Source organism: Castanea sativa, chromosome 4, assembly GCF_040712315.1.
Source record: "Castanea sativa cultivar Marrone di Chiusa Pesio chromosome 4, ASM4071231v1".
NCBI classification, from domain to species: domain Eukaryota; kingdom Viridiplantae; phylum Streptophyta; class Magnoliopsida; order Fagales; family Fagaceae; genus Castanea; species Castanea sativa.
In genome coordinates this window covers 10,933,988-10,953,191 of record NC_134016.1, presented here as the reverse complement: position 1 = coordinate 10,953,191, position 19,204 = coordinate 10,933,988, and the positions used below count along the sequence as shown (strand labels likewise).

The following is a 19,204-nucleotide window of genomic DNA, read 5'->3' as shown; positions in this document are numbered from 1 at the left end:
CATTGATATTATTTTAATTTATAATTATATAAAATATTTTATTCTTTTCCAAATACATGTATTATTTAGAGAATTTATTGACACTACTTGTAACAATTGTTTTAGCATAAAGAAGTTTTTCAAAATTAAAAATAATAAAATATCTTGCAAACTAACTCACATATCTGCCGTAGTTTCTCAAAAAAAGAAGAAGAGAAGATTAAATTGACTAACTATATTATCAATTGAAAATGGAATTTTAACGAAAATTAATTAATAATTTTTAAAAAAGTAAGAAAATAAATTTTAAATAAAAAATAGAATTTTAAAAAATATTTAACTAATATTTAGATATAAAAGGTATTCTAAAAATAGTTGTGGAACTAGAACCATATCAAACTGGACATGGTATACTTTTACCCCTAAAATCAATACTCATAGTGGTGATTAATATCAACTTAATTTATGATTTTTTGGTAGTACTAACTAAAAAAAAAAAAAAAAAAACTTATGCACCACTAGTGGTGTGCATCAAGCTTTACCACCATATATAGACCGCTAACTTCCTCAATCAAGTCAAATCAAATTTCTTATCAGAAAGTAAACCATAGAATGTGTTGTAAGTCAAAACGTATCAAAATGGTAACCATTTATGAAAAAGTTTACATCTCATTATCTTTGAAGTTTGAAACAGATGCCACTCAGAAATGTTCTAGTAAAATTTAGTAGAATCTAGAATGTTGAGCTATGCAAAGGTTACTCTCTTTTTCTTATATCCGCCTTTTAAAAGTTTCAGAAGAAAAGAAATTGAATATCCAGTGCTGAAAGTGATAGTCACACATGTGAGTCCATCTTTTATGTGCGGGAAATGTATATGAGACTTATTTTTACGTGAGATTCTTATATAAAGCACAGAATAGATACAACCTTTTGTGATATACTCTTAAAACATTGAATTATCCTAAGTTTTATTTTGTAATGCTTATTTTTTTTACATAAGCATTTATTTTTGAAATGCTTATTATTTTGTAAAAAATGGAATTATCCTATGCTTAGCTTTGTTAGGCATTGTAAAAAGTGTTTTGTTTCTCAAAAAAAAAAAAAAGGTAGTTCCTTAATCTCTCTTTACTCCTGGAAGACTTGTCTCCGTCACTTATAGGTTTCTTCTTTCTTTTTTTATTTATTAAAAGAAAAAGATACTAGTTCAAACTCATTCTTAACTATACTAGCTAATAGCTCAAGTTAGTAAGTTAGGATCTTAAATTATGCAGCAAAATGTTAAACCCAATATGTTGGAAAAAAAAATTGTATAAACATGTTTGATAATACTTTGGACAAGAAAGTTTATGCATATTTCATAAGAAATCTAGTTTATGCTTTAAAAAATTAGGGTATTTTACAAAGGATTTTACAAATACTATATTTGGACATCAATAAGAGTGTCAATTTTGTTATCAGACTTTCAATTTGAACAATTAACCCCTACATATTAGTCAAGAGCCTTGTAACTCAACCGATTGCAATCTCCTGGTATTTTTAATGAAAATGTCCATGATTCAAATCTCCTCTCTCAGAACTATCAAATTATAAAATAAAATAAAAACCCTACATATTAGGGTCATGACAAATTAAAGTTTTTGTTGATAATTATTATTAAAGTCTAATGGAATCTAATGTGTATACGGTAATACTGGTATTTCAAAACTATTGATGAAGTGGCAAAAACTATGTGTACATCATATAATTAAATCTTTAGTCGTTAATGGACAATACTAGTAAAAGGCTTGATTTGTCCCAAACCTAATTTGTAGGGGTTAATTGATCAAATCAAAAGTCTAAGGGCTAAATTGACGCTTTCATTAAAGTTCAAACGTGATATTTGTAAAAACAATAAAAAAATATTAAAACAATAAATAAATAAATAAAATATTTTTTATTTTGAGAGTGGGGTGGTTAGCCCAAAAACAGTCTTAAGATTGCTATTATACTATATTATTTAAGATGAACACATAGGTTTCTTACTCCGTGATTTTAATAGGTCAGCTTACCTAACAAGAGTAATCATCTTATTGGATTTCTTGTTAACCTCAAATTTGATTTGAATATTAGAAACCTAATTTTCAAATTGACTGAACTCATTAAGAGCCTAAGGATGTTTGGATTTAGAGGCTCTAGAGTACATGGGATTGCTCCATTACATAATTCATAAGATATGAACCATTCTTTAATAAATGAGTAGATTAGATTTCACCACAACATCAAAACTTTAAAAAAAAATCAAAATAATATTAAAATGAGTATTTGCTTAGGTTATTGATGATGTATTGAAATTTAATTTACTCATCTATCAATAAATAGTTAGGATTTTGATAATAAATCCTATAATAATGTCACTACCTCACAAACTTTAGAGGATATTGATCAAGGACTTTTGATATATATCATAAAATTAGGTCAAAAACAATATGACTTTGTTTTAATCCTGTTTAGAATAACCTTATCCTTTCTCTGCCGATAACTATGTAAAATGATGAAAAAAATAGTGGAAATAGCATTCACACACGACTAGTCATAATATTATTATTAGTCAAACTATATTGCCAATCACACACAGACACACACACAAAACCATGCTGCATCCCACTCACTCCCACTTTGGCAAATTGATAAAAAGTGCCATAGTAAATCATATCCTATGGCTACTTAAGAATCCATGGGTGGAAATTTTCTATAATCTTGAATAGCCTACACATCTCCAAGCAACGAAGAAACAATTCTGATTTCTGATTTATAAATTGCAGATTTAAACATGTCCAATATTCATAATAAACGAAGGAGAAGCCTAGAACCACTACCAGTAATACTGTGCTCTTGATTGGAATCAATTTACAGCTTAATGTAATAGAATGCAAATTGATCCTTTAACATTACTTCTCTTTTTCTGCATTCAAATGAGAGGGGCTGCTTAGCTCTCGCTGTTGTCAAAGTACATAGTCTTTTGGTTTTCTTTTACTACAATACACACAGAAACTTCCACTGAAACCTGCATTACAAACCCAACCCAGGGCAATTTCACTCTGGCTAGACCTCAAACTATGCCCATATATACCTATCCTTGCCAAACACAAGTGCCTCAGCATAAAAAAGAGGCTGGCATGGAATAGATTTTAGTCTTAACCCTATTTATTATATAGGTGGAGATATATATATATATATATATATGTATATATGTATATATATAAATCAACTATACAAACTGTCTTTCACAATATCCAAGGGTACTAATACCACTTCCATCAAAATAAGCGAAACGGTCATTATACCTAGGACTCATCTCCCTCCTCAAGCAGGCTTTGTGTGCCTTGCTCTCTGCCCCGAGCCCTCTCCTTCCAGATATTCTCCACTTCCTCAAATGTCAATCCCTGTGTTTCTGGCAACAGCACAATCACAAACACAAATGCAACTACAGCCACAACGGCAAGAATCAAGAAAGTTGGACCAGTCCCCACAGCATCAACAACTGAAAGAAAAGACTGGGCCACTATTAGATTCGAAATCCAATTCACAGTAGCCGACATTCCCCCACATATCCCACGATATGATTCAGGATATATCTCTGAGTTGACAGTCCACGGCACAGGTCCCATCCCAGGTGAGAAGAAAGCAATGTACAGGGCTAAGCCTAAAATTGCCAACCACCCATATATTCCACTTGAACTGGATGATTCGAAAAAAAATGACACAGAAAGGATAACAAGGGATACAAATACACCAGCTAAGCTTGAGAGGGCTAACTTTCTCCGCCCAAAATGGTCAATAAGGTAAATGCCTAAAATTGTTCCAGCAGCATTCATGGCAGCAACAATAAGGGACAGGAGAAGGGCTAACTGGTTGTTTTCAAAGCCAGCCATCTGGACAATTGTTGGGCTGTAGTACATGACTGTGTTGATACCAGTAAACTGCTGAAATGCCTGCAAATCACTAGTATTTGTCACTAAATGATCATCAAACTTCATAGAAAATATAGTGAAAGGATGTTCCATGAGGCACATGCTAATCTCATGTCTGGTTATCAAGGTTTTTTCCTTCTTCTTTTTCAGGAAATTAACTACTGATTTAAGAATAAATGATAGAAAATTGGCAATTTCATTTTTCTTCTGACACTAAAGATGTTGCTGTGAAATTCTCAAAGATGTCCCCGCTTACCCATTTAAAAGCTTTAGGAGCTCAAACATTTCAGTCACAGAAGTGTTACAATGATGTTTAAATGCAACAGATATCTCTATCCAAAAGAAGGAAGAAAAAAAAATGCATCTTGTCACACACTAATGATGATGAAAATAACCTAACTGGATGTTAATGGAGCAAGCTCATTTGACACAAGGACAAAAGCATGTATGACGTGTCAAGAAGCATAGACTCAGAGTACTCCAACCTCAATAAAAGGCTACAAACTCCTGTTTTTTGGAGAATTCGATGTAACCATAGAAACAAAATCCCATATAGACCAGACAGACGACCTATAGAACCATGACAGTTTTCTACTAAATTTTTACTCTTACCTGTAGTCCAGCCCCAACCACAAATGCAAGCCTGATTTCTTTTATTCTAAAAACGTCCAAGTATCTGACATTGGCTCTTTTCTGGCGTTCCTCCTCTACTTGAGCAGTAAGGTAATCAATTTCATCCTCTAAGCGGGCAAAGTCGTAAATTTTAGAAAGCACAGAAATGGCTTTAGATTTATCATTCTGCACATTACGATAGAAGATATGAATAGGGTTGTGTAAAGGAAACTGAGTTAGAGAGACACAAATAGAATGGTATAAGTATCTTGTACCTTCATAAAAAGCCACCGGGGAGACTCTGGCAGAAAGATCATAAGAATGAACTGAATGATGGCAGGCACGCCTGAAGCTCCAAGCATCCATCGCCATGTCCCAGGGACCTACTCAAGCATTAGTATGTTAGAAAGTCATATACCAGAGTAATTGAATACCTTTGCAAACAGAAAATGCAAGATGTAAAATGTTCACAACCTAACAATTATGACACACACCCGATGCCTTCAACTAACTGACCCTTTCCCCATCCCAGTGGCAAATGGAGTGCGGAGAGTGCATACCCCCCCCCCCCCCTTCCCCTTCTCTCTTTGGTGTTTTGATTCCTCACAACCCGTTTGGTACCAGCTTATTTTCAGTTTTTTGAAAATGGGGTTGTTTGAAAAAACTTTATCTAGAAAAAAGTGAAGTTTAAAAAAGCTATACTTTGAAAAATTATAGTTTGAAAAGGTGTTACCAAATGGGAAGTCATGCATAGTGCATATTTTTGCCCCATTATTGGCACATGACGCACAGTAAAATTTTGAATCCCTACATAGTGTTTTTTACTTAATTATTCATCCAATTATTTACACATGACCACTCTAGGTTGTGTGCGCGCGCGCGCCACCATGCGCACCTGTTGACTCCTTATAATTTATATAAAAACCCTCCTATATTACATCTCTTTTAAATTAACTATGTCTAATTATTCTTAAACTAACATGATTCAACAATTTATAAAGCTTGAAACTGCCATATAAGTATGAGGTGTTGGTCAATCACTACTCAATAGCCTATATACACAAATAGTGGTTCTAAAATTTTAAACTTGCACAACATGGACATTAGATGAATCAACTAAGGACATATCACCTTGCCTCTCAATCATTACTCATCCTAGGATTTTCTCATAAGAATATATTGTTTGGTCCCTAGTGGAAAAATTTTCTCGCCCCGGCAATGCCCAGTGCCTATAACATTAAAACCTTAAAGGCTAAGCTCCCCAGCCAACTATTGTGTAAGAAAAATTGATTCATATTTATTAACCCAAAAGATCTAAAATGTAGAGATTTCATATCAATGTTATTTACACTAACCATAGCAAGTTACCAGCAACATGCCAACACCATACCTAGGAAAAATAACTTCGTAAACAACGATTTTGTGCATACAAGGGCAACAAGATAAAGTTTTTTAATTGTCTAATTTTCTACTTTGGTATTTTGTATATAAATATAGGCAACAGGATAGGTAAACAACTACTGATTTCATAACTTGAACTTAAAAAAAGCACTTTGAACTTTTATATACTTCAAAAATAGTAACATCAACTTCTTCTCTCTAAACAATAAATTTTCATAAAAATAAATTGTAAACAAAAAAACAACTAAGTTATCTGTGACACTTTTAAAAAATGAGCTAAAAACAGTATAAACATACGCCCAACTGTAATGTCTCCAGAGGAAAGAACAGAACCAACCACAAGCCATAGAAATTTCATAAGCCAACTAACTAAAGCAAAGAATTATTAATGATGAGAATAAATCTTGGAAGACAAGTGATCAACTATTATGAAAATGCTAGTTCAATTAAGAAATGAAAAAAAAAAATCAGAAACATGCTATTTACAAGCACAGCACTCTGCATGAACTAAATTAGTCAGAATAGAAATTAGGCAGAACAGAACAGAAAAGAAGAGATTCCTTCAGTGATGCTACTCAGTGTGAAATCTTAAAATAGCAAGCCCCAATTTCTATCTTGATGCTTCCCCTTCACAACTGCAAATTCAGGACATATCTTTCCAGCAAAGTATCTGTAATAAACAAGAATATAACACTCCTGCAACAACTTTTGTGTCAAAAAAGAAAAAATACAATCACCCCAGCATTTCATTACTAAAAAAAAAATCCATTTGTGAATTAACAATATAATTTTTGCAAATTTATTTGCCCACAGGAGAACAAGGTCCAAGAAAACTGCTAAATTAAACAAGTCAAAAGTACATAAAAAAAATTCTCCAGATAGCTTACAAACCATTCAAAAATGTGATCCATCTACCATTAAAGACAGTACAGGATTCCATCCATCTCCTAACATCTGAAGACAGATGTTTATACTCTTATAGAAATTAGCATATTAAATAACAAATATGGATATTTGAATATTTTCTAATATCATTTATAGCTAATCTAAGCAAGGCTCAAGATTCTATTCATATGTTTCAGCATCATGATCAGCTTTAGAGCCTTTTTGGGTTCAGTTAAAGAATAGAATGGTTAAGTAATGAAATTGACCTCACTATAGCTTATAAACCCAAAATCTTAAAAATTTACAAAATCACAACATTTTGATGGATTCTAGCCATATTTTCCATATAGAAATATGCATCTAATTAAGTACAAGAGGGTAAAAGCAAATTGAATAGCAGAGCGAGATAAGCCTAACCTCTGTAAAAGCAAGATTTACAAGGTAGGAAATAAACTGTCCACCAGTTATCATAAGCACATTTGTGCTCACCAGACCTCCCCTTATTTCTGATGGTGATGCTTCCGCAATATACACAGGAGCAGTCACAGATGCTACACCAACACCCAGGCCAACAAGAAGTCGTCCCAATATAAGAACATATGGATCCGGCGCGGCAGCCATGACAACTGCTCCAACAGCAAAGATAATATCAGAAATAAGAGTAGCCTTCTTCCGTCCATAAGAATCATTTAACCAACCCCCCGTTGTTGCTCCAATAATTGCACCAACCAAGGCCATGCTGACAATTGTTTCCTGTCACCTTAAAGAATCAGAAGTTTCAAGGAAGAAAAGATTTGCAATATTAACCATTTGCTTCATGGTTAAGAAATGTAATGAGTAAAGAAAACAAATGTGCATATTGGCCTTGCTGCTCTCTATTTTTCAGTTAACAGGTGATATAACTCTCTCTCTCTCCCCCCACAATAGATGCAGAGACATCATGCACCACCCACGGTGCTTCGAATGGAAATCGTGGTGAGGGACTCAAACGACCAAATCCTCCACATCCTTACATTCTTGTTTTCCCTCTTCTTATCCACACTCAACCAAATGCTATACCAGTGTAGATCCAATTTTCTATCCATGACTCCTATCTTCTTGAGAATCCATACATAACTTATCACTATATAGACAGCTCTCGCTCAAGCTCTTGTTTAGGTTCGAACCTCAATGGGATAATAAAAGGGAGTACCTAACAACATATCTTCATAGACCAAGAACTACAAGATCAAAATAGCATTAATTTTCCCAATGCAAAAGAAATCACTATCACAGCAATATAAAGCTTGTACCTGTAGGAAATAACTCTCCCTGACCACCTCAAAATCATCTTTAATATACAGAAGGGCTCCTGATATCACACCTGCATTTAACATTATCACGTGAGGTAACAATTTCAGAAAGATCAAATAGCAGCTAAAGAAAGTAAAAATGAAAACCCAAATAACTACAGAGATCCAAGATAAACTACACACCACTTTAATATCAAATTCATACTTCATATACTTCTACAAAGGCAAGTTCATGTTCTTCCAAAACTATTCTATAGTAAAGAATTTTAATCTAGAGAAATTAAAATGCAATTTCTTCATCTCCCTTACTAGTATCTTTCATCCTTCATTCTATAGCTTAGTTGGTTAAAAAAGTGTTTAATGCTTCTTTAAAAGAGGGCAAAGGATTATGGCAGCAGAACACAATTTCCTGTATGCTTACCTTGTAAGGCAATTAAGAACCAAAGAATATTTCAGATTATTTCTAATTGAGGGTTATTGGAATATTCCTAACAACAAAGACTACAAATCTTTAAAAAAATTCATGCATGGAAAAGCCATAATGACGCCAATTCCAGTTCTAGACTAGAAAATTGTACAGGAAACTGCAGTGACAAGTTGCTTAAAGGAGATCAGCTTTTTTTCCTCATTTCAATTCTAAATTTCCTTGTACTCTCTTGTAGGAGACTGATAGGAAATTATATATGAGAAAAGGAAAGCAATAGCTTAAGTTTGCTCACGTAGAGAGAAAGACAATGTTTACATTGAATCTGAAAAACACATAAATTCCATATTTGGTAACGTATGCTGAACTAAAATTACTAAACCACTAGATTTTAATTAGAAAGTTATACATGCATTGAGTGGATTTCGCCCGCAACCTCAGTCTCCAACCATTCTTATGGGAAAATGAGGTGCGGTTCCATTTGAGCTAATGCTCATTGGTGCATGTCTAAACTAAACTCCTAAATTCATCTCAACACATTTCTAGGGGGTATAGGCACGCAAAAAAGGTATAAAGACTTTAATTATGAATCTCATGATGCATGTAGGGAACAATTTGTATCAGTAATGAGTACAAAGATGTGATTGAAAATATAATTAATAGTTAAATTTAACATTACTTGCTTATTAGTGTGTGCAAACATATGATTTCATAGGTGTTACACTATTTTCAAAAACAGTAGAAAGTAAAAACTTAACAGTTAGACAATGGTTGAGTGTAAAATCAGCAAATGCTCTAACAGGAAAAAACCGAAAAACCCGCCTAATCCTTCCAAAAACTAAAAAAAGGAAAGTCACTCCCTAGACACACAAACGAATGACACTAGTGTGTTTAAATGTACTCTGATTGCTTATTTTGCAAAAAGTATCGTAGAAAAAAGGGGTGAAAACGTTTTTCTTGGTGCGGGGGCCATCAAGTTAAACTTAGAAAGTCCCAAAAAATGGCCTTTTTTTTGCGTTTGCCAGCCGCAAACGTCAAAAAGTTAGGACCCAGCCATGAATTTTGTATTCAACTACCGACCATGTAAATGCATTATGCATCTATAATACTATTTAAACAGGAGTGAATGAGACACATTATGATTAAAAATAACTCAAAACAAAGTTAGCTCCTGTATTTTAAGACAAATTAGTAAGCGTGTACACTTTATATTACCAATCAAAAACCCCCCCAAAGAAAAGAAAAAAAAAAAAAAAACCCATATTATATTTTATATTAAATCAAACAAAAAAAAATTTTATATAAAAAATGTATCCAACTGGATGGTATGAAGATCACAATAAGATATCCCATAAATGAACATATAATAAGTATGATGATATATAATTAGGTGTCAATTTGGGAATTGTTTATTTTTTGTAGCTTAGACAAAAGGCAAAAATGTAAATTTGATTTCAACAATTCCCAAACCCACATTAGATATCATTAGATTTAAATACAAAGTCAGATCCTAACCTCAACTAACATATTTTGGTGTTTCCAACCAAATCAGTTTCAAATTATCGAATTATCAGAGGAAGAAAAAAAAAAAAAAAAAAGGTGCGATATTTAGGCATATATTACAGAATTATGAAATATCTTCAAGAGGGTCCAGTCCAGTGCACATCACCAAATTTTAATTAATAAATTAATTAATTAATAATATTGTTAAAACACAAAACCCACCCCCCCATATCTTGCTAAATTGGGACCACCATACCCCGTACCTAGCCTACCATACCATCACCATCATCATGATCAGTGACTCAAGAAAATGAAAGCAAATTCTTTTTCTTTCTTTTTTTTTTAAGGATAAAATGAAAGCAAATTCACATTAAACTCATCACACACGTGTTATTTTCTTTTGGATTTAGTGAAATTTTCTTTTGAATTTAGTGAAATTACGTTTAAAAGTGAAATAAAAAAAATTAAAAATAATGTGAGACCTAAAATTTATAAATTTTAAAAAATAATAATAAATTACTCTTTTAATCGGTTTATTTGTGTTTTTAAATTTATAATTATTCAACTAAAAAATGGAGTTAGTTTAGAGAGATTAAGAATTTTTGTGAAAATATTTTACAATAATAAAATCCAAACAGAAATCCTTTTTTTTTTTTGAAACAAAATATAAATTCTATATATATATATATATATATATATACAGTGATCAAATAACAAAAATAAAACACACAAATTAATTAATACACAAAAAAATATTAATACTATTTTGAAAAAAAAAAAAAGAAAAAAAAGAAAGGAAAATGGTGTTGAATGTAGATTTACCAGTGTCGTAGCCGAAGAGCAAGCCACCGATGCCGGCGACGAAAGTCAATCCGAGCACGTACGGATTCTTGAAATACGAAATTTTTCGCTCCGGGTACATGTCCAAGTACCCCGAGCTCCCCGGCATCGACTCCAGCGTCAGCGTCATTCCCGCTGGTTTTTCCAGATTTTCCGAACCGAAAAACCGAAACCTAAATACGAAAATTCGCACCGATTTTTTTTTTTTTTGTATTGTATTAGATTAATCGAATTCCGAATCAAAACAACGTAAAGGCTAATTGATCGGGAATCAGATTAATCAAATTCCTTAGCTCTGTTTTTTTTTTTTTTCCAAAAAAACAGTGACTTTGGTAAACAAGCGCTAATTTCTACGAATGAGAGAGAGTAAAAACCTCAGAGCTTTGTAGAAGAAATTTGAGCCGAGAAAAAGGTTTTCCTGAGGAAATGGAATTCTCAAATGTGAGCGGAATTCAAATTTTCCTTAGAAAAAGAGAGAGAGAGAGAGAGAGAGAGAGACTCGTGAGTCAGTGAAGGAGGGAGTTAGGTGGGTGAGGGAAAAAGGGTAGCTGACGGCTTCCAATATTTAAAGACCCCAAAAAGTGAATTCCATTTCTATTCGAAACGTTTTTTTTTTTTTTTTCCTACTGTTTTGTCGGGAAAATAAACGGATCCTGACACCTGTCTGTGAGAGTCACTAACTGCTTTTTATGAAATGAAAGGTTTGAATTTGACATTGTAATTATTTAGTATAAATTGGTTATAATAAAAAAAATTAGTGATTTAAATTGAGCTAAAATATACTGTTTTTGTCTCTAAAATTTATATATTTAGTATTTTTAGATTTCTAAAGTTTCAAATTAGGTGTTTTTAGTTTTACCCGTTCTGTTTGTTTAAGTAAAAATATTTTCTAGAAAATGATTCATTTTCTTTCTGTAAGATTATTTTATTTTTCTATGTTTGGTAATTACCTTGAATGAGTTGTTTCTAAAGACAATTTCAAAAAATAAGTCATACTTTTTTTGTTGATCAAAAATAATTTTCTTATAACTTATTTTTTTTATACTACTAAACACTAGAAAATACAAAAAATTATCATTACAAAAGGTTTTTCATCAAAATAAACAGAGCGAGAAGTTTCACAAGGAACGGTATTGGTTCATTCGTTGTTTCAATTCTGTTAGTTTTTTTTTTTTTTATCTAATGGAATAATAATGCAGCACTTTTTTTTAATGATGTGACAATTTTTTTTTTTGATAAAAATTACACAACTTATTTTTTAACCTAAACAAACATAATCAAGAAAATCCACACATCTACCACCACACACTCTTGGTGCAATGGTCACTTTACAAGTATAAATGTTTGTGGAGTGTGGGGGGTAAGAGTCAAGATTCAAGTCTCCAGGAGAGAGTTTCACACACATATACGCTTAGATTAGGTTAGAGTAGAATTCTATCTTGTATCAAAAAAAAATCCACACATCTCACAGTTTTGAATATTTTATTATAGAATTTGGTTGCTTGATTGCCAAGATGCATTTGAGCATAATGAATTCAAGCTATATATATTCTATTAAATATATTATGATGAATAAAATTTGCATCAGTATATATTATGTTGAAACTTTTATTAAAAAATAATTATGTTAAATACAACTACTTTTGGTTTATGTGATTGGATAATTTATCCAATAAATTTACTATTTAAAAATTAACCAAGTAATCGTTTTTTTAATAATACCATAACACCAAAAAGAAAAATTTATGCACAAACAATATAATTAGCTAATCTTTAATCAAAAAAGTTACATGGAAAATATATATACACACACATACACGTTAGCCATAATTTCTACGACTTCTTTACAAAATTCAAAAAATCCTCTATGAAATTCTCAACAATTTACACAATTTCTGAATCAATGGACAAATAGTTATTCAGAAGAAGAAAAAAAAACAAACAATAAGCTAAAATCTTTAATGGAAAATGAGAAGTAAAATGGGAATGTAACATCAAGATCCCCGTTTCAACTCCAAGAACACCCTCACCAAAAAAAAAAAAAAACAAACAAACTCCAATGCAAAATGCAATTCCCCTCAAAGCATTTTTTTAATATTTGAAGCTATCGGTCTATAACTAAATGAGTTTTATTTTTTACATTTTTTATATAAGATAAAAATTATACTTCAACATAAACTAAGTGTATTACATAAAACTCTCTTTTGAAAACTTGAAACTCAAATCCTGACACTTACCCTCCACAGCCGAGTACACTTATATTTATCTTGAATTTTGCTACGAAATTTAGTACTATACTTTTTTATCTGTCAAAAGTGCACAACGTGGCAATTGCTAATAGGGTCAAACATCCACTGTCAAGGTGGAGGTTTGACATCTATACGAGTGCACGTAAACAAAAGAACTAGTACTCGCCGTTGGGATATTCTGGGCCATACCCTGTGGGAGGGGGCAAGTTGGGAATTTCAAAAACTGATATGGGTGATATGCACGCGCGTTGACAATTGAATTTGTATGTCGTTTGCGGGGCATTAGGGACACGTGTGACTAATATAAGTAGTGTGAGTTGTCGGAGTAGAAAAAGGTACATGATGAGCGTGAGAGAGACGCGCCTTGAAGTGGACGGGTTACCCACACTCCCCACCCTGGGCACCCACCCTTTGGTGTTTCCCTCTTTTGTGGCGACAAGTGGAGTGATTTGGTTTTTTTTATATTTTTTTAATTTGTCGTTTGCCTTTCTATTTCTACATCGCTATTTTTGTTTTTGGTTCTTTTCATATCAAGTAGAGATCTTGGAGGAAACAACCAAGAAAAGAGTACAAATAAACAAGCGAGATGGGATAACTCTACTACAAGTAGCTCAACATGATTGCTTCCTAAAAATATAATAGTAAAATATTATTTAATTTGAAATTGTAGAAAGAATTGAATATATACATTTAAGAAAATAAAGGATATTTCTCAACCTAATTCACTCTCTAAGCCTTTTTATCTTATATAAAAAAAATTACGAGTTCACTATTAGTTTGGCTTATTGACTATAAAATAAAAAATTACAACTCATAACCTCAAATATAATAATATTATCAATATCATTATCTCATCAGTATCCAAGCCCTTCACACTGTCGTGACATGTCAGCTGTTTTCAATTGAATTACAAAGAAACCTGAAAAATAGCGCAATTTAAGTTAAGAGAACAATAAGTTTCACGATTTTATATTTAGAGTTAGCAATCAACACTAGGGTTTTGATTTTCTCTTTTTCTTTTTCTTTTTCTTTTTCATTTGTTTGCTTTAACATATAATCATAAGTATGGGTATGGGGTGATGAAGAAGGATGAAGAAACAAGGGATTTACTATGATTATGACTTATGAGCGAGGTGAAGTGTGTTGGTTTAAGGAGGTCATATTAGTTGTGAAGAATAACATTGATATTAGAAACTAAGAAGAATATAGGACACTTAAAAGTGGGCATATCCCTCTGTATACCTCAGGCTAATTGTAACATCTAAGAGTTATGGAGTAATAGCTTGAATCGTTACTCTATCCCATTCAATATTAATGGAGTGGTGTGTATATAAACACCATGAGTGTTACTCACTATATAGAAAACGAATTTTGTATTTCTCTTAGTGTTTACAAAATATTGTGAGGCTCTTAGGTTGTAAATTATGTTTGCATCACTCTAGTAATATGCAACACCATCGAAGAAACATTTTGTTCGTGGGTTATACAAACTGGAATTCAGAACGTAATTGAATTGCTAGTCTGCATGGAGGCTGAATCTGGAAAACGTAGAACAATTTCAAAGCTTCTGTTTGATTATCAGTTTAGGCCAAGAGAGGTATGCTGAAAAACCAATTGTTAAAGTTCTACCGCAAAGTCTTTATTTCTTACAGTTGATTAACACATCCATTAGCAATGATAGATAGGAACTTTGTTTTCTATTTTATTTTTCCTTTTTAAAAAAATTCATTCAATTATTTATTGTTCTTTTTATTTTTCCCTTTTTATTGATAAAAAAATTATGTCGTTTTGACACATATAAAAGTTTAAAGTTTATGGAGGTTAACAAGAGGATAACATTGATATTTTTGTTATACTTAATGGTATAAACTATAATTTTTGATAATAGAGTAACTTAATAGATAACACCCCAATTCTAAAAGGGTGTAAAGAATATTCTGCCACAAAATTTAAGGAAACATAATATTTTTCTTTATTAAGAAAGCCAACAATTACCTACTAAATCCCTATCTTAATGATGGTATACTCCAAAAGAAAATAACAAAATAGGACTTTAGCATTTTAATTAGGTTTGGTGGAATCATTAGCGGCATGACTAGCATGCAATAAACGTCAAAAGTCAATCTCGTACTGGAGGCTGTACTGGTTTGACTAGTGAAACGATATATTTTGGTACCAGTTAATACCAGTATACCGTTTCAGGTCTACCGCTATTTTTTATATTTATAATATATATTATAATAAAAATAAAAATTTACCATAAAACAATACCATAATTCAAAACAAATTATTTATGGCTTTAGACTTTAGCATACTAAGAAAATAAATAATACTTGTGAGGGTGAAAGGGCCAGGATATGTTCTTGAGCCTGGGCCTGATCCGAGAGTATTAATTTGATCGAGGAAGGTTTAAAGAGTAGTAACGATACTGTACTTAAAGGCCCATAATCAAACTGTTGCGAAAGAGGTTGGTGGAAATAGTCCTAGGAGGGGCATCTCCTCGGCTATATGAAGTAAAGACTATACTATACGCCATGATGTTTATAAGGAAATTCTAGGAGGTCTAGTGGAGGAAGATGTGATCCACAAGGACACACAGAGAAAGAGTGAATGAGAAATATTTTATAGAAAGTTGCTACCACCGTATTGAAGACTCTGCACCTACCTCTCCAGCCGCATTGAAGAGAAAATGACATTTGAACAGTAGTGATCAGCCTTACAGCTATTGTTTGAAGACTTCAAGAGAGTGGTGGATGGGACAAGTATCTAGATTAGTGATCTGATTCATACGTGAAAGATGGAGGGAAGAAGGAGGATGATATAAAAGGAAAAGAAGGGCATTTAAGTTGGGGGGATTGAAAACAGATGGAAAAAACATTGTACGCACCACCCTCAATTGTAATCTATTTTTAGAATAAGGAAAAACAATACAAATCGTCATCGGCATTCATCCGAGAAGAATTTATTGTATGTGAATAGTTCGTTGCATGTGAGTTGCGGGTCTATCCCATCATCTTTGTTATTTAACATCCATAAAACTTAAGTTTCAAGCTCACTCTCTACAAATTTCATTGTATTGGGATTTTTGGGCCTATTCCATTCATACTACTGGGTTCGGGTGCAAATTGTGGCCTTACAATTGGCGCCGTCTGTGGGAAACCTTGTGTTTGAGGAATTGGAACGTTATGGCAAGCTCAGGTCCGCATCATGCAGAGTCTATGGGGTCTCAGCATAAAGATCACTCATTGCATCTTAAGCAGGAACAAGGTCGAGAGGGTAGCTTGCATACAGGGCACACTGATGGGAGTCGTTCACGAGGTGGAAGCAGAATTCCTCACGAGGAACATGCTAAGGCTATGCAGAAGGAGATTGACCATCTGAAGAAGAAGTTGCGCCGCCAGAAGCGAAGGCAAACGCCCTCTTTTTCTAACCCTTCTTCTAAAGATAGCCAGGGCAATGGCTACAGGTCCAGATCAAGAACTCCTCCAGATAATCTTCGTGGTCATAAGGACAAGGAGTCTTCCTCTAGGGGCTTGGGAAATGATGCTATGAGTAGGGCGTTACACCAAATTTTCAAGTCACCTTTCACACGTAGGGTGGAGAAGGGGAAGCTTCCACGACGGTTCACCCAACCCACATTCACCATTTATAATGGCCAAACGGACCCTGTAGAGCATGTGAGTCATTTCAATCAAAGATTGACAGTACACTCTAAAAATGAAACTTTAATGTGCAAGGTCTTCCCTTCTAGTTTGAGACCTGTTGTGATGAGATGGTTTAATAGCTTGAAGGTAGGTTCTATTGATTCTTTCATGGAACTCACTAGGGAATTCGGGTCCCGATTCATCACCTGCAGTAGAGTTCCTCGGCCATGAGAGAAGGGGAAACCTTGAGAACATACTCTGACAGGTACTGGGAGATGTTTAATGAGATTGATGGTGATTTTGATGATGTGGCGATAAGGACTTTCAAGGTTGGCCTCCCTACTGAGCACGACTTAAAAAAATCTCTGACCAAAAAGCCTGTAAGAAGTGTATGTCGACTCATGGATCAAATTAATGAATACAAACGGGTTGAGAAAGATCAACAACAGGGTAAGGGAAAAAGCGAAGGTTATCCCTCAAGAGAGGAGAGATTTCAAGTCGGACAGATACAACAATAATAGGCCCCGAAGAGATTTTGCTGGGCAACCCGGTCCTATTGTTCCACAGGCAGTTAACATTGTATTCTGTGAACCGGTGCATCCGGTGCTGGAGAAAATTTGGAATGAACCATACTTCAAGTGGTCCAACAAGATAGCCAAGAATACTATAAGGCGTAATGAGAATCTCCACTGCCACTATCATCAAGACAAGGGTCATACCATTGAAGATTGCAGGACTCTGTGGAATCATTTGGAGCAGTTGGTTAAGGAGGGAAGGTTGAAGCAATTTTTGTATCATCCCAATGGGCAAGGAGGCCATTCAGGTTCGGTGAACCAAGGGAACAATTCATCAAGGCCTCCTCTGGGAACAATCAATGTTATTTTTGCAGCTCCTAGGAAGACTGGTTCTCGTCCTACTAGGGTGATGTCTGTACCACATACTCTCGCCGAGGGTTCTGGTTTTGAGCCCAAGAGGATTAAGGGGAATGCTCCCCCTATTTTAGGTTTATCAGAAGAAGACAAGATTGGGACTATCCAACTGCATGACGATGCTTTTGTTGTTACGCTGAGGATAGGGGACTATGACGTGAGAAGGGTAATGGTTGACCAGGGTAGTGGTGCAAATATTATGTACCCTGACTTGTTCAGGGGGCCCAACTTAAAGCTCGAGGATCTTACGGCTTATGATTCGCCACTATAAGCTTTGAGGGGAAAACTGTCATACCTAAAGGGAAAATTTGGTTGCCTATGCAATCAAGTCCAGAGGTTGTAGATGTAGATTTCATTGTGGTAGACACTTATTCTCCCAACACGGCCATTGTGGCAAGGCCTTGGTTGCATGCTCTAGGTGTCGTTTTCTCAACTCTACATGTCAAGGTGAAGTTCTTGTCTGGGGAACTGATCGAGGAAATTATTAGGAGCCAATCTATGGCTAGACAGTGTATATCAACTGCAATTCTGCATCAACCTGGGCCAGAGTCCTCGACCTCGGCTACGGGGGGCTTATAGCAATTAATGTCTCTGGCTATGCCCAATGCGGCGGCAGTAGAGGAAGCTACGTGTGAGGAGTTATAGAAGGTTCTTATAGGTGATAATCTTGAAAAAATTTTTTAAGTGGGAGTTCAGTTACCACCTCAGGAGAAGATGGAGTTGTTTACGTTTTTAATAAAGAATGTAGATGTATTTGCATGGGATGCTTATGAAGCCCTTGGGATTGATCCAAGTTTCATTTGTCATCACTTAAACGTCAATCCAACAGCCGTTTCGAGGAGGCAACCACATCGGCATTCCTCTAAAGAGCATTCCGAGACTGTCAAGGGAGAGGTGCTCAAGCTCAAAAAGACCGGTGCAATCAAAAAAGTGTTCTATCCAAAATGGTTGGCTCATACAATGGTAGTGAAGAAGAAGAATGGGAAGTGGAGAGTGTGTATGGATTTCACAAATTTAAACAAAACTTGTCTTAAAGATTCATTCCAATGCCTCGGATAGATCAGTTGGTGGATGCCATGGTTGGGTATCCTCGGATGAGTTTTTTGGATGCTTTTCAAGGTTACCACCAAATACCTTTGGCTTTGAGTGATCAGAAGAAGACAGCCTTTGTTACTTCTACAGGAAATTATCATTATAAGATAATGCCTTTTGGTTTGAAAAACGTTGGGGCTACCTATCAAAGGATGACGACCAGGATGTTTTAGTTGCAATTAGGGAAGACAATTAAAGTATATGTAGATGACATGATGGTGAAAAGTAACATGGTTCCCATGCATGTGGAAGATCTTAATGATACTTTTCAGACACTAAGGAGGTACAATTTTCATTTTAATGCCTCAAAGTGTTCTTTTGGTGTGGGATCAAGTGAATTTCTGGGTTATATGGTGACTTATCAAGGAATTGAAGTTAACCATGCACAAGTCAGGGCCATAAAT

The 19,204-nt window shown here is 34.1% G+C and overlaps 1 protein-coding gene across 1 annotated transcript; it reads right to left on the bottom strand.

Moving 5' to 3' along the window:
- Positions 1-2,733: 2,733 nt before the first annotated feature.
- Positions 2,734-11,419, bottom strand: LOC142631346 (inositol transporter 1). Its single transcript, XM_075805488.1, has 6 exons — positions 10,869-11,419; positions 8,120-8,190; positions 7,245-7,580; positions 4,817-4,924; positions 4,542-4,727; positions 2,734-3,950 (listed from the first exon to the last, which is right to left on the bottom strand). The coding sequence occupies exons 1-6, from the start codon at positions 11,014-11,016 to the stop codon at positions 3,303-3,305; spliced, it is 1,497 nt and encodes a 498-aa protein (XP_075661603.1). The 5' UTR covers positions 11,017-11,419; the 3' UTR covers positions 2,734-3,302.
- Between the last annotated feature and the right edge of the window lie 7,785 nt (positions 11,420-19,204).

Coding starts and splice junctions, on each gene's coding strand:
- LOC142631346 (XM_075805488.1), bottom strand. CDS start 11,016: ATGACGCTGACGCTGGAGTCGATGCCGGGGAGCTCGGGGTACTTGGAC. Junction 8,191..10,868: donor GCTCTTCGGCTACGACACTG/GTAAATCTACAT, acceptor TGTTAAATGCAG/GTGTGATATCAGGAGCCCTT. Junction 3,951..4,541: donor TGGTTGGGGCTGGACTACAG/GTAAGAGTAAAA, acceptor AGTGATTTGCAG/GCATTTCAGCAGTTTACTGG.